We start from the raw sequence: 14,311 nt of genomic DNA, 5'->3' as shown, positions 1-14,311 counted from the left end.
AGCTGACAAATCCAGCTAATTGACATTTAACATGACTAAAGTTCTAAAGTGATGAGGTCTGGAGCACATGGTTATATCTGGAGCTTTATTTATAATGTGCACCTTATTTGAAAGTCCTTATCTCTACAGATCCAATCTAAACTATCCTGTCTGTTGAAGTTTGAGCTCTAATTTGAGTCCCTGATACTTATAATGACTCACCTTTGCTGCTGTTTTTGTAACTATAATAGTTAAATTAAACACTGGTATAAAGTCACCCCTTTTCCATTAAGTGTCTTTACTCTGCATACATGTGTATATTGTACTTACAGCCTTAGACAATAGTGTTTATTCTAATGTCATATTTGGTGAACACATGCACCCACACCTACCTTAGTGCTGTCCTGGCACTGGAAGACGTAGCAGGCACAGTTAGGTGGACCTCTGACCAGGCAGCCAAAGCTGCTGGCCTCCTGGCTGTTGTGAATTAGTTTTGTCACCTGGTGTGGACGGCATTCAAACAGCACTGTATGTGTAAGAGGGTCCCAGACAACCCCCTCAGCCCAAACGGACATACACCGCACCAATGATGCCGACACACATAAAAAAACTGTCTGATTCCGGGTAGGGGGATACAGCTGTCCTCCTCCGGGTCCTGCACACCGCACCTCCTCCTTCTCAGCAGGCCGAGATCTGCTAATCTCAGCCACCACCCAGGGCAGCATGGCCATGGTGGTCATGTGGTGGACCGGTAGAGATCCGATTAATGTCAGTTTGTATCGTACCTCTTCCTCTACCTCTTCCTCCACCTTCTCCCCCCATGCAGCAGTCTCCCTGGCTGAGGTGAGCTTTTGAGAAGAGGTGAAATGTGAAAGTGATGGAAATGAGCGGTGGTTTGAAGTCAGATTAGGACGGGGTTTGTCAAAGCTCCCTGGCCTGAGGGCTTCATCTCTTCTGGGCTTCACTTCAAAGTAGAGTCCCTCCATGACTTGTGTGGCCAGAGGCAGCTGTCAGCCTCTGCTTTTACCTGCAGAACATCAGTTATTTATAATCCAGCAGGTAACAGGACGGGGACATGAATAATCTGTTTAGCTTTTAAGAGTTGAAAAGAAATACATTAAGCAAACATTTATTTTTAATAGATTTATAATTTAATGCTATTCCTGGATTCTTGCACTACTTTGTCATTGCTGGAGAATCAGGTCAACATTCCCATGACAAATTGAATCAGTGAAGCCCTGTAGTGTTGTAAGGGTCATTTAGAGGGTACTACAAAAACGACCACCTGGTGTTTACCCAGCCAGAAACACACGGCTTGATTACCGACCTAGACCTTTACAGTGTCAAGGACAAACACAAACACATGACAGTTACACTGTGAGGATCATATTTGGCCAGTAATACAGAAATAAGGGAGGGGTCCAGCTGACTCATTTAAACCTGCATACAGTAGTCAAAAAAGGTAACTTACATTATAATGTCTACTGAGAGAAAGGCTACAGAGTTACGTTGTTAGAATATGTATATGAAATCAAAGCCATGGATAAAAGGTTCAAGCTACAGCGTAGGTTGTTACCGTAGCGGAACGTGATTACAATGGTGATAAATGAGAATCATAGCGTCCATGACAATCATTTTTAAGGATGAAATCAGAGCAGCTGCTTACGTACCTCATGTTTGACCTTGCAACATAAATATATCCCTCAGGTTACATCAGTTAGGACAGTGCAGAGCATAACGGGGTCTGTCTGCAACATTTTAACAGTGCGCGGAAGTGGAACTTGGGTTTGTATATCCGAGGGGCGCAGTCAGACATGCACGCCTCATTTCAAGTTCGGTAAAGTTGGAAATATATTCACAGAATCGAACCTCCTGGATCAATTATTCACAAGCGAAACATTATTGAATCACAAACATCTCGAATATATTTTCGACTTTACCGAACTACTCCTCCGGTTCTTGTTATTGTACGCACGGAACCAGTTATTTTTACGCACGATTTACGCACTATTAATAAGCGCTAATGCCAAATTGATTAAAAAAAATGTTTAACTTCATATGACATAATTTCATCTCCTCCTTGTGTCGGCTTACCTGTTCACTGCCAGAACTCAACGGTCCTATGCGGTGTGTGCAGCGGGACAAGTGTAACGGAGAGAGGTTGTAGTGTATGTCAGAGAGAGGATACACAACACACACGCAGAGAAGGGGGGGGGGGGGGGGGGGGGGGGGCTCGGGCTCCGCATAGCCCTGGCTGTCTTTAGTTTGAGTTAAATATAGATGGCAGGGTCGCCTGTACCTCCCTCCTCTCCTCTCTATACTCAGATGGGGCATGAAAAGGGCATGCTGCATGCATGCGCTGCTGGAGGATGCCGAGGTGACGTATACGCACGCAGTGTGTACACAATATACATGTATGTGTGTGTATATATATATATAGCCTATATATATATATATATATATATATATATATATATATATATAGCCTATATATATGTATATATGTATGTATGTGTGTGTGTGTGTGCTCCCGCTTTATCACGATACATTTGCTTCCACTTGCAGTTAGAAAGTTATATATATATATATATATATATATATATATATATATATATATATATATATATATATGGGCTATATATATATATATATATATATATATAGCCCATATATATGTATATGTATATATGTATGTATGTGTGTGTGTGTGTGTGCTCCCGTTTTATCACGATACATTTGCTTCCACTTGCAGTTAGAAACCTTCATTTATTGAAAACATTTTTTTGCACGCATTTTTGATTAAGAGGCACATCAGGAAAGGTGAGCTTCTAATTACCCATTTCTGGAACAGTCATTCATGATCACTTAAATAAGGGTGGTTAGTTGTACATTACATGATAGTGTGAAGAGTCCCTTTAAGTTTTAACTATTCATTTCAAAGAATGAACAGTGGGTACATTTGAAAGATTCATGTACAATTTATCCACTTGGTGGTGCTGTCAGCTTTTAGGTTTGATCATTTTTCAAACTGTAAAATTGCAGTTTTTCACATCATGTTTTGCATTAATCTTTTTTCTATTGTCACTTTTAATGCTATACCCCACTATAAATTAAGATATTCAAATATATTCATATTCAAGGTTTAACAGGAGTCAACAACAACGTTACAATATAAGTTTTCATTTACACTCTTCTTTAACTCTTCGTATTAGCAGCCCTGCAGCCGATGCTGAAACACACTGTGGAATGAATGACTGTTACATACATTAATACATTAATATGTGTATCTATCGCTATTCTCAGGAAGCAGGAATGACTGTAGCTGTGGAGTGCTGAATATTTCACAGTTGTGATGTTAAAATATCCAGCGTTGAGATAAACTGTAAACAAAACATGTAGCTGTGATGTGTCGTGACTGCTTAATGTAAAACTGGCACTGGACCCAAAAATTAAAGCTCCAAAACGGATGGATGGCTTAACTAACTCAGAATAGAGATTAGACATTTCAATTAACCTGCAGATTGTTAAAATTAAGACTGGAAAAATGACAACACATTTGCTATAATAGTAAGAAAAGACGTAAATCTAAGTCAAGCCTGAGTTAAATCCCTTCTGACGTATTTAAGACATTATATGACATGCTGGTCTGAGATATTAGTCACAACTGGTCCTGTTTGTATGTCTGTCTGCAATTATAAAGATCAGTTCTACTCTGGTTTAGGCTGCAGATTATTCTTCTTTGGCTCAAAGAAGTTTTCAATGATGGCATCGACCAAGTCATCCAGTTCCTTCTTCAGGTGTGTCACATCACTGTTACAGAGAGAGGAAAACAAAAGGACATAATAAAGTAACAATGTTAAGATAACTAGGTTTCCTTTTACAGTTAAGACTGTTGTCACTGTGGGAAGCTGGCCCGATCTCAGTAGTGACGTACCTGTTACCGGGCGCAGCACAGAGTTCAGTGTAGTATTTGATTTTTGGCTCTGTGCCGCTGGTCCTCATAGTGGCCACGCAGCCATTAGAGAAGGTAAATGTGATCATCTGACTGGAACTGGAAGTGGGAAGAACCTGTGGACGAGAAGAGAGAGCAATACACGGACAGAAATAATTAAAACAAAATATAAGAGAAACTTTTGTTTAATGGCAGACAGCATGACGCTCTATTAAAAAATGAGAAATGTTAAACAAAAATATCCGGGCAAAAAAATATAAACTGTCAGAGGTAGGCTGTGCTCTGTGAGGGTGTAAACGAGTCTGTACATCCTTACAGCCTTTTTATCAGGTTGGTTGTTGTCGTAGCCAGTGGTCAAGTCTCGTATAGCAGAGATGGAGAACCGCCCACATTTGGTCGGGTATGAGTCCTTCTGGCCACCGTAGTTGCGCAGACGCTCAAACAGACTGCGGATCACATCCTGGTCATGGCAAATGAAGTATGAGTTCTTACTGATGTGGTAGCCGTACCTGAGAATGAAAAGCAGAGAGAGATGAACAACTCCACATCCAATTTTAGTTCCTGAAAAATGTAAAATATAATTCAATAATATAACAGGCTTTTTTTTGCTTTTTTAAAAATATTTATTTTTTGCCTTTATTTGGATAGTAACTAGCAGAGATGCCGACAGGAAACAGAGAGAGAGAGAGAGAGAGAGAGAGAGAGAGAGAGAGAGAGAGAGAGAGAGAGAGAGAGAGAGAGAGAGAGAGAGAGAGAGAGAGAGAGAGAGGGGGGAATGACTTGCAGCTTGGTCCCTGACCAGATTAAAACCAGGGACGCTGCGATTATGTGGCATGCGCTCTACCCAATCGACCACCAGGGCACTCCATAACATAACAGTTATCATAAAAGTCAGACTTCATGTAGCACAGTGGAAAACTGTTAAATGATGATGATAATTAACACAGTTGATGAGAGATGGAACAAATTAACAGTAAATAAAATCTTTAGTACATCATTTGCAGAATTCAAAGACAGATGAGTACTGGAATGTATATGCATGCGTGTGTGTGTTTGTCTCTTACTCTACAAAGATGGCAGTGAGTTGCTGAGAAAGGCTTGTGTTTTTAGTGGCCAGATAAGAAATCATCTCCCCTGCTATGGCTGCAGCGCTCACCCCGTCCTTGTCCAAAACACAGGGACTGCACATATACCCTGCAACACACACACACACACACACACACACACACACACACACACACACACACACACACACACACACACACACACACACACACACACACACACACACACACACACACACACACACACACACACACACAATGCTCAAACCTCCAGCTGCTGTAGTCACTTGCCCCTCATATTAACAGTGTGTGCAAAGGCATGCAATTCCAATTACAGCATTATAATCATGTTATATGGGATATATGCAACTAAACTATGTGATGTTGTTTGTGTGTGTGCGCGCGCACGTGTGTGTGTGTGTGTGTGTGTGTGTGTGTGTGTGTGTGTGTGTGTGTGTTTGACTGAAATTTGTCATAAACTCCAGACAACCTTTAACCCTGCATGGCGTTTGACTGCAGACATGGCTCAAAAATGACACATTTTTGGTCAGACTTAAGCGGACCAAAGTCTGACATTTTTTCATGCTTTCTCTGTTTTTAATGACTTTATCCATTTATGCATGTATTAATTGACCAAGACTGTACAGCATGGTTGGAAAGCCAGTGTAAACATTCTTCACAAGACATTGGCTGCTACATGCATTATGAGTGTGCTGAACGAGACTACATAGAAAGCTTTTGAAGAGAGACGCTTTTAGTTCTAGAGAAAAGATTGTTATACAGGTTAAACTGGTTACACTAGGAGGACCAATGACTCCTTGTGTGGTTCTTTTTATACAGTAATGTTACTGTTTAAAGATACAGTGGAGTGTCTAAAGTGCAGAGTAGGTCGTTTCAGCTATGTACACATTATGATGTATGTTGTTTGTCTATTTCTATACACTAAACCCCATCAAATTTAACTCAATATTTGAATGAAAAACACAATATAATTTAGTGTTGCACTCAGTGTCGTAATAACTATGATCTAGCGGGGACAAAGCATGTTCTGTTGACAGAGATATTAAGAAAGACTATAATATATTATAATTCTTCATTACATACATTAAATAAAAAATGGCTTTAATAAAATAAAAAATGTTTTTTAACACAATACATAATTTTTCTGCAGCTTGAAGGTGTCTTATCTTATTTAATTGGTTGTCCTAATAATCTCATATTCCATGACTTTTTCATATCAGCCTGCAGTGGTGATACAGGTGCGTAGTTCTAGGATGCCAGAATTTTCTACCATACATACTCTTCTTAGCATTTTGTTTCTCATTAAACATGGTTTCTTAAAAGCTATCAGCCAAGTTTAGATCTTGTGAGCTGGCAAAAGAAATGTTTTAACACTCAAATAGTAAGTTGTCCTTTACGTCACCTGATCCCAGATAAATTTACATCACATGAATACTTTCAAGCAGATCAAATTAACTTCCTCATCATTGCCTCCAGATGATCCTACACATGGACAACATTAACTCATGTGGTCTGTCATAGGTTAATTTTGGGGGCAAATTTCAGACTTAGGACTGGTTAATTGAGGACAGCTTGTCCAATTGGGGACAAAAGCTGTTCCATCAACTGAGAAAAGCTGATTTTAGGGTCATTGGTTAAGGTTAGGGTGAGAGTTAGGGTCAGGCAACTAGTGCTGATGGTCACGGTTAGGGTATGTCCCCAGGAAATTGACGTACTGTAATATAATATATATATATATATAATGTCTCCAAAAGTGATTATGGTCTGATACATGTGTGTGTGTATGTGTGTGTGCGTGAATGTGTATATATACCTATGGCCTCCTCAAAGGCAAACAGAACGGTCTTGCCTTGATCCAAAAGGTCTCTGGCTCTGTTCCCCATCCACTTGAACCCTGTCAGTGTTTCCTATAAAAACATTAGGTGATGGCATTTAGAAAACGATGAAGCAACATTTGTGCACAAATGTGCATTTAACTGACTCACAATCAGCCGCATTATTCCCTGTCTTTACTATATTACTAATATTACTAATTACTATAATTATTTGTACTTTATGAACCATCTTCATTGCAAAAGGACTTTATAAATCTCCTTTCAGCTGATCAGTTTTGATCAGTCTCTTTAGGAAAAGAACAAAAGAACATTTAAGGTATACTTGACTAAAAAATCCGGAAAAACTGGACAAGATGAGCCTGTTTTACGCAGGTAACACTGTGCATTTGAGTTTGAAAGATTTTCTTTTACACTTTTCCTTTATTTGATCTAATAGAGGTGATGTGATGTGACATTGCAGTTAAGTAGTAAGTGTCTTTGTCATCTGGCCACCCAGGTGACCCGTGCATTTGAGATTTAATATTTGTCCATTTAGTAGGTGTTTTATGTTTAATGCCTTGCTGCTCCCAAGTTTCAAACTACAGTTTTAAACTTGACTGTGTTACCTCAAAGTGGAAGCCTTCCTTCAGGGCGATGGCACGCAGTATCTTGGATGAGACAGTGCTTGACAGCATGTAGAGGTTTTTCACAGCAGCAGCGTCAGAGTTCTGCTGTTCCCAGCAGCGGAACATCCACCAGCCAAGCAACGCTCCCAACTCATTACCGCTGAACACTCGCCACTGTCCACTGACAGAGAGAGAGATAGACAGAGGTTATGGAAGTTTGAGTGTACAAAGAAAATATAACCAGAATCTTATTTAACAAGTTTGTAAATCACCACTCTGTGATGTTTAAAGCAGTCCCACATTTCACAGAATAACTTAAGAAAATTCCTCTGCAAAGGAGGGTGAAATTCTTTCACTGTTTTGCACACAAAAACACACCTCTTCTGTTTCTCAGCGATAGCCAGTCGATCAGCATCTGGGTCATTCGCCAACACCACAGTGGCCCCCTCCTTCTCTGCAAGGGCGAACGACAATGTCTACAAAACACAAACACACACAGACACACTACACCTTCAACAATCACGTGTTGTGTAATGTGTAATGACTTGACTTTGACAAAACGAAAAACTTACAAGCCATTAAGGGCTGCTTTACCACGTACTTGCCTAACTGATGTGTATCATTTGTATAGCGTGAATGCATGAACATCTGTTGCCATGCTTCAATGTGGTATTTATTACATGATCAGGTCCATCAGCAGTTTAGATCGATGTCACCATGCACTTATGTCCATTTAACATGTATGATAAATAAACACTATACCAGTGGTGATGGTCAAAAAACTATATGCTTCACGTCGGTAACACACCTGGATGTGATTACTGCATCACCTATTTAAACCTTTCCCATACTCCACACACCACCTAGTGTGTGAATGGGGAACCACACTAGTCAACATAGTCATACACACATAATAATGAACCCAATACCAAATGGCTCTAACAGCGTGTTTGTGTGTATGTTCAGTGCGTACCAGGACTCCCTCTCCCTCCTCAGGATTGGGATATTTCACAGTGGGGAATTCGGGGTCTGGATCTTTCTGCTCCTCTACAGCATATGGAGGGTGAAGGTCAAAGGCCTTGAAAGCTGACTGGACAAATGCGTGGCCAACACCGTGCACAGACGTATGCACAACTTTCACCTCTGAACTCTTGTTTATCTCCCTGTGGAGAAAGAGGCCCAGGTCAAAAAATTGTTTTTTGTCTGTGAGTGTCCGTGTATCTATAAACTCTGTAGCATTGCATGTTTGTCCTTCTATGGCCTAAAGCAGCCATGTCCAAACTATTCCATGAATGGCTGTGTGCCCGCAGGTTTTCGTTCCAACCAATCAAGAGCACACAATTTGACCAATAAACTGTCTGAAGTTTTAGATCAATTGATTAAATGAGTCAAGCCTAGTGCGCTCCTGCTCGGTTGGAATGAAAATCTGCAGTCACATGGGCCTTTATAGAATAGTTTGGACACCTCTGGCCTAAATCTAAATCACATGCACACATTACAGAACATGTTTTTTTAAATCTAGTTTTACATCATGCTTTAATCAGGCATTTCAAATGGTACATGCTGCTCTGCAAGTAGTTTGTCTGTGGAGCACCTGTGGTGACAGTGTTTCTGGATGGCTTTGAAGTATTGTGTGTGGATGTCTTGGTAGGGGTCTTTGAGCAAGGGACTCTTCAGGGCCTCCACTGTGTTCCAGGACTCAGGCCAAGGCTCCAGGTTCTCCTCTATGGCCTTGGCGATGCCTTTGTCATGAGGGGACACAATCTGGGCACCGTTCTCCCAATAAACCTGAGACAGAGACAGAGCAAAAAGGAAAGATGTGACAGCAGATTGAAACCAGAACAAGAACTAATCAATCAAACAAGTGAATCAACACAGTATTTACAAATAAGGTTGAAGCAAACACATAACCTGTCAGCCAGATCAGGCTACGGAGCACTATTACTTTCATTTTTAAAATACTTTATATGTGAATCAGGGCCAGAGCCTGGAACACTTGTGCAAAAACAAAGATGGTAAATGATAAGTAGTAAAATGTGTTACCTTGTACCCATTGTCCTGTTTGGGATTGTGAGAGGCAGTCACCATGATACCAGCAGACAGACCCAGGTGGGAAACTGTGAAAGGCTGCAGGAAGAAGGATACACACTCAAAGATCATAGTATACTATCTGTAAAACATATTGAAAGCACACAGAAAATGCAACAAATAAACATGTTTTAAAAAAGACTTGTAGTTTGCAGCTGTGGATAAAAAGTAATTTACTCTCAAGAAAATGTAATTGTCACAGGGCAAAGTAAAGCCATACAAACGTTTGAAGATGAACATTTTTTTACGACTGTAATGAACCAGATGTAAAGATGAAATCTTTGACTGCTGTATGCATGTGTAGTATAGACACAAGCTCATGTAAGTGGTGCCCTTACACAGGTTTTGAACCAAGTATAACCCTGTGAAACATGTACATTATGCAACATGGAGCAAACTAGTGGGAAGAGTGCTTTTTGAATGGAATTTGCCCCCTAAGCTTCTGGCCCACTGTAACCTGCTCCACCAATCAAATACTACAGCATACAAACTGACCATCCAAATGCAATATCAAGCATGTTTAAAATGTAATCATAAGAAATAAAATGATACTTCCATTTGAAGGTGTTGTAAGTTTAACTGTGATTACAATGTCCCAAAAAAAAGCCAAATGAGGAAATAACAGAAGTTCAAGTGATTACCACAAAGGGTGTAGGGGTGATGTCAGAGAAGAGGTGGACAGGCACCCCTCGGCTGATGAATACAGCTGCAGCCAGGCTAGCGAATCGCTTGCTGCTACCCCCACTGGGAGGATGGGCCCGGGCGTCATACCCAATCACCACCCCTCGCTCCTTTAGGTTCCCAAAACTCTCCTCCAGGTAGTGACAGAAACCCTGTAATGGAGGGAATGATGTGAGTGAAACTGGGGAATGAGTGAAGAGGAAAGGAGGTGGGTAACACACACACACACACACACACACACACACACACACACACACACACACACACACACACACACACACACACACAGTTTGCTGACAGTGTCTTCCTAACAAACCCACTCTGTGTATGTTAAGAGCATGAGAAATGATTCAGATACAACCAGTTAGCCAAACTACAAACATGCATTAAGGACATAAAGGCCTGGATGACCTGCAACTTCTTGTTATTAAACTCAGAAAAAGGAAAAGTTATTGTGCTTGGCCCTAAACACCTTAGAAACACATTATCTAATGATATAACTACTCTGGGTGGCATTACTCTGTCCTCCAGCACCACTGAAAGGAACCTAGGAGTTATATTTGATCAGGATTTGTCCTTTAATTCCCATATGAAACAAATTTCAAGGACAAATTTTTCATCTGCGTAATATTGCAAAAATCAGATACATCCTGTTTCAAAATGATGCTGAAAAACTAATCCATGCATTTGTTACTTCTAGGCTGGATTATTGTAATTCATTATTATCAGGCTGTCCTAACAAGTCTCTAAAGACTCTCCAGCTGGTCCAGAACGCAGCTGCACGCGTTCTGAAAAAAACTACAAAGAGAGATTATATTACTCCCTTTTTTTAAGAGTAGGCTTAAAACTTTCCTTTTTGATAAAGCTTATAATTAGGGCTGGCCAGGCTTGTCCTGGACCAGCTCCTAGTTTATGCTGCTATAGGCTTAGACTGCCGGGGGAGTTTTATGATACAATGAGCTCCTCTTCCTCTCTCTCTCTCTCTCTCTCTCTCTCTCTCTCTCTCTCTCTCTCTCTCTCTCTCTCTCTCTCTCTCTCTCTCTCTCTCTCTCTCTCTCTCTCTCTCTCTCTCTCTCTCTCTCTCTCTCTCTCTCTCTCTCTCTCTCTCTCTCTCTCTCTCTCTCTCCATCCATCTATATCCATTAACGTTCATGTACCACTAATGCATTCAATAACCTAAACTTCTTCCTCGGAGTTGTTTGTGCTTTCTCGTCTCACAGGTAATCTGGGCCTGTAGACGTCCGGATGACAGATTCGAGTCCCGGACCTACTAGCTTCAATGTTGATTTTCAATGTGCTACTCTCTCCTATCCTTCCTCTCTCTCCTCTCTACCCCAACCGATCGAGGCAGATGGCCGCCCACTTTGAGTCTGGTTCTGCCTGAGGTTTCTTCCTGTTAAAAGGGAGTTTTTTCTTGCCACTGTCGCCAAGTGCTTGCTCATGTGGGAATGTTGGGTCTCTTTAAAATTAAACCTGAAGAGTACGGTTTAGAACCTGCTCTATGTGTATAGTGTCTTGAGATGACTTTGTTGTGATTTGGCGCTATACAAATGAAGATTGATTGATTGATTGATTGATTGATTGATTGATATACTATGAGTGATGTCACAGCGCTGAGTCTGAGTGTGTAAGATATTTCTAAATGCAACGGACGGAGTGGAGGGACAAACAGCTGCTGAGTGTCTGAGTGCCTCTCTTTGGCTATTTTCTAGGAATCAATTTCCACATTTGAATACATATGGAAAACTAATGTGAAGCTATAGAAAGATATAAAAACCTAAAAAAAAAAAATTAAAAAAAAAGGTGATGAACCTTCACTTAAATAGCAACAGGAAGCCTGTGAAACAAGTAGCTGCATTGAGATCCTACAATGATGGGTAAAAAGTTGGTGGCACTTAAGCTTTGCAGTCAACCATGAGAGACTGCCATCTCTGCTTCAAACAGCAGAGAACACGAATCAATAATTTGTATGTCTGCCTCTCCATGTGACCTGATGTGTAACACGTGTGTTAACATTTATTAACCAACCTGTGTGGTCTGGATGATAGTGAGGTCATTCATACAGGATATGCCGGGGCCCATGGCTGCCCTCAGACCTGCGGTACCAAACTCCATCCTGGAGGAGAAACATTTCTTCAGGGTCTCCACTTTTCTATCCTTCAACAGATCCTCCACGATGGACACTGTCTTTGGGTTCTAGGGAGGACACACACATTTTATGGATAACTCAATTACTCTTAAGTCTATAAAATGTACGATAAAGGACTTTCAGCAGTTTTACTTAAAAATAATGACAAAATTAGTGATTATAGAATTAATTGTTTCTAGTCTTATTCAGATTATGTACAGTGTGGCGGAACGTTAATAGAGGATATTTGTTCTTCTGACTTAAATGCAAATTACTTCTTTATCAACTATGGTTGATTTTGTTTTGTGTGTTGCGTGAATGAAACGTCAGTTTTCTAAATATGGCAAAAACTTAACAAAAGAAATAGTTTGATTACATATAACATCCATAAATACGTTAAGTAGCTCCATATGACACTTGATGATTAAATGGGCCACTCAGGGTCACTGAGGAAGCTTCCCTAACATAATTATCTTAATACTAATGAATCTAGGTCCCTTTTCCAACGTGACCTGATTGGTGGCATCCCATGTCTCTTTAGGGCCATGAATGACTCTGTTTGTGTTAGTGGATGCATGTTAGTCTTCCTACACATCTGTGTCTGTGCTCTTCAGTGTCGTGTGACTGAGCCTTTTCTCTGTGAAATTACTGTTGATCAGCATATCTGACAGTATGGAGGAAGTGGATTGTCCTTTTGGTAAGGACAGCAGAGAGGGAAATTAAATGTGGCACACATAACTTAGCTGTCATATTTGTTGAATGTATTTTCAGCACAATTTCCTAGAAATACCTGCAATGTGATAGTAATAATAGCAAAACAGTCCCTTTCTTGAAAGAACTACTCCATTTTACAAGCCAAGGGAATATTTATTAATTCCTCATTTATTTTTGCAAACTTTTGTTCTCCATGTATGGTGACATGTTTTCTTGTCTGTGGACAAATTCCACATTTGTATACTTTAAGCTCAACTGCTGTGCTCTGACTAACAGACTCTACTGGTTAAATTAGAAGTTAAAGGATATGTTCACAATTGTACAAGTCTGTCTTAAAATAGCGGTCAGGTGTCTATATAAAAAATTAAAGTTAACTACTTGATTTGACTTATTTGGACAGTTTCAGTTTCATATTAACTTCAAAATAACTTTAATACATCACATGCGTTGTAAGTGCATTATAAAGGGATCTTCTAATGAATAGTATGAACAAGAGGAATGATTATGGCAAGAAACACACAGTTTCCATGTTCATTTGGAATAGACTGTGAACCCGACCTTTACTTTACATTTGCTTTAATAGACGTGGACAATTTGAACACTGTCTCTTTACAGGACACTTGTTTTAAATGATCTGGAAATTATGTTTGAAGAAAAAAATTACATTAATCATTTACCTCATGTGCTGCAGTTAAATTATACTAATTGACACTATATATAGTGTCAGTCAGCAGTGTTTTAAACTGTGTTAGTCCCAATGTTACACTTTAACAACAACTTAACTCTGTAACACTTTATTCATACGTAGTTACATACTATGTAATTATAATTTGGTATTTTAATAACCACTAATTTAGAGGTCACAAAGACGATTTTCTTTAACGTCCGGTAATATTTCCTGTATTTATATGACTGCCGCACATGAAGCTAGCTAGCTTACCTTGTCATACTGCAGCCACTGCTTGACAGCCTGGTCCAGCTTGGTGTCACCGGTTGTGGACTGACTGTTTTCCATTTCTCTTCTTACACTGAGTCCGGAGACTGTCCAGCTGGCTGTCTGTGGTCACACGAGGTGAACACACTCTCTCTGAAAGCTGTTTCCTACACAAAACGGGAAATTCAGCTGTGGGAGTGACCGCTCGGCTGTCCGTGACGTGAGGCGGAGCGACGTACAGCGTCACGAGTTTCTCATTTGTTGCCTTCAGGGGTTTTGCTAACTGTGGTAATAACTGCATGAGGGCTTC

General features: G+C 40.2%; 2 protein-coding genes across 2 annotated transcripts in view; both read right to left on the bottom strand.

The window, feature by feature from the left end:
- tbc1d1 (TBC1 (tre-2/USP6, BUB2, cdc16) domain family, member 1) overlaps positions 1 to 2,117 on the bottom strand; it is a 48,521-nt gene extending 46,404 nt beyond the window's left edge. Inside the window, exons 1-2 of the mRNA XM_062435512.1 lie at positions 2,074 to 2,117; positions 372 to 1,006 (exon numbers count right to left, since the gene is read on the bottom strand). Coding sequence (XP_062291496.1) covers positions 372 to 965 — 594 coding nt within the window. The 5' untranslated portion in view covers positions 966 to 1,006; positions 2,074 to 2,117. The remainder of the gene's footprint in view (positions 1 to 371; positions 1,007 to 2,073) is intronic.
- Positions 2,118 to 2,725: 608 nt separating this feature from the next.
- Positions 2,726 to 14,164, bottom strand: pgm2 (phosphoglucomutase 2). The gene is made up of 13 exons (XM_062435533.1): positions 14,008 to 14,164; positions 12,254 to 12,421; positions 10,186 to 10,377; positions 9,500 to 9,583; positions 9,051 to 9,244; positions 8,430 to 8,619; positions 7,835 to 7,932; positions 7,457 to 7,637; positions 6,830 to 6,923; positions 4,996 to 5,125; positions 4,248 to 4,440; positions 3,914 to 4,047; positions 2,726 to 3,789 (listed from the first exon to the last, which is right to left on the bottom strand). Exons 1-13 carry the CDS (start codon positions 14,080 to 14,082, stop codon positions 3,687 to 3,689), a joined length of 1,836 nt encoding a protein of 611 aa, XP_062291517.1. The 5' UTR covers positions 14,083 to 14,164; the 3' UTR covers positions 2,726 to 3,686.
- Positions 14,165 to 14,311: the final 147 nt, after the last annotated feature.

This window comes from Scomber scombrus, chromosome 2 (genome assembly GCF_963691925.1).
Source record: "Scomber scombrus chromosome 2, fScoSco1.1, whole genome shotgun sequence".
NCBI lineage: Eukaryota > Metazoa > Chordata > Actinopteri > Scombriformes > Scombridae > Scomber > Scomber scombrus.
This window is presented reverse-complemented; position numbering and strand designations above follow the sequence as displayed.

Coding starts and splice junctions, on each gene's coding strand:
- pgm2 (XM_062435533.1), bottom strand. CDS start 14,082: ATGGAAAACAGTCAGTCCACAACCGGTGACACCAAGCTGGACCAGGCT. Junction 7,933..8,429: donor AGGAGGGAGAGGGAGTCCTG/GTACGCACTGAA, acceptor TGTGTTTTGTAG/ACATTGTCGTTCGCCCTTGC. Junction 6,924..7,456: donor AGGAAGGCTTCCACTTTGAG/GTAACACAGTCA, acceptor ATGTTTTTATAG/GAAACACTGACAGGGTTCAA.